This window comes from Gracilinanus agilis, unplaced genomic scaffold, assembly GCF_016433145.1.
Source record: "Gracilinanus agilis isolate LMUSP501 unplaced genomic scaffold, AgileGrace unplaced_scaffold15185, whole genome shotgun sequence".
NCBI classification, from domain to species: Eukaryota; Metazoa; Chordata; class Mammalia; order Didelphimorphia; family Didelphidae; genus Gracilinanus; species Gracilinanus agilis.
In genome coordinates, this window is record NW_025346014.1 from 1 (window position 1) to 1,105 (window position 1,105).

The window sequence follows — 1,105 nt, forward strand, 5'->3', positions numbered from 1 at the left end:
TACTCTGCCACCATTTTGACTCCACGCCAATTTAGTAAGTTCTAAGTAAATGCTTATATAGTTAACTTGATTTTGAGTAGTTTTTACCAAGTGCAACTAGAAAACCATATGGCTAGAATGATATTCTCTTTTCCTCTTTTCTTTCCTCCATAACTCAGTTGTTCCGAGCTAATGAAAACCACCACCAAAATGCATGAAATATCTATAAAGTAGAAAATGAAGGCTAACAAAGAGTATAAAAAACACACTGAATTTAGTGAAGATAGATTAATACTCACAGTGAAAAACTCATGGGATGTTTGCGCACAATCATATGTTGCTTCCAGAGAGGACACCTGAGTCTTTGGTTACTTTTTTACTGTAAAGGTCACTTAGGTGGCCTCCTCTTCTTCACCTTTCTTCTTTTTTCCTTTCTTCAGAGATCTCCATTGACCAGTCATGGAACATTCATCATCTTCTTTACTTTCTGAAGAAAACCCAAATATTTGGGTCTCACGTATGATAGACATTTATGAAACTGAAACTGGGGGGAGGGGCATCCTGTCTCCAGATAATATCACTTTACTCAAATCAGTCCTGATGGAGGGGAATCTTGAAGACGCAGTAGCTATAACAAATGAGCTAATTGAAAGAATTGAAAATGCCCATCTGAACATCGCACTAACAGGGGAGTCAGGCTCAGGGAAGTCCTCTTTCATCAATGCCTTCCGGGGGATTGGGCATGAAGATGGTGATGCTGCTAGCACTGGGGTCGTGGAGACAACAAGAAACATTTCTTCTTATGAACACCCTAAGTTTCCCAATGTAACGTTTTGGGACCTGCCAGGCATTGGGACCCCTAATTTCCAACCAAAGAGTTATCTAAAACAAGTGAACTTCAGTGACTATGATTTCTTCTTCATCATTTCCTCATCGAGATTTCGAGACAATGATGCAAAACTTGCTCAGGAGATCAGACAGATGGGGAAGAAGTTTTACTTTGTTAGAACCAAGGTAGACAGTGATTTGAAAAATGAAAGGAAGGCTAAGCCCAAGTCCTTCAACAGGGAGAATGTTCTGCAGCAGATACGAAAGAACTGCTCACAACATCTTCAGAAAGTAGGAA

General features: G+C 39.8%; 1 protein-coding gene across 1 annotated transcript; it reads left to right on the top strand.

Annotated features, from left to right (window-relative positions):
• Positions 1-434: 434 nt before the first annotated feature.
• On the top strand, positions 435-1,098 carry LOC123254122 (T-cell-specific guanine nucleotide triphosphate-binding protein 2-like; the record flags this gene model as incomplete). Its single annotated transcript, XM_044683184.1, has 1 exon — positions 435-1,098. A coding segment is annotated over exon 1 (660 nt), but the record flags the coding sequence as incomplete, so codon positions are not given.
• Between the last annotated feature and the right edge of the window lie 7 nt (positions 1,099-1,105).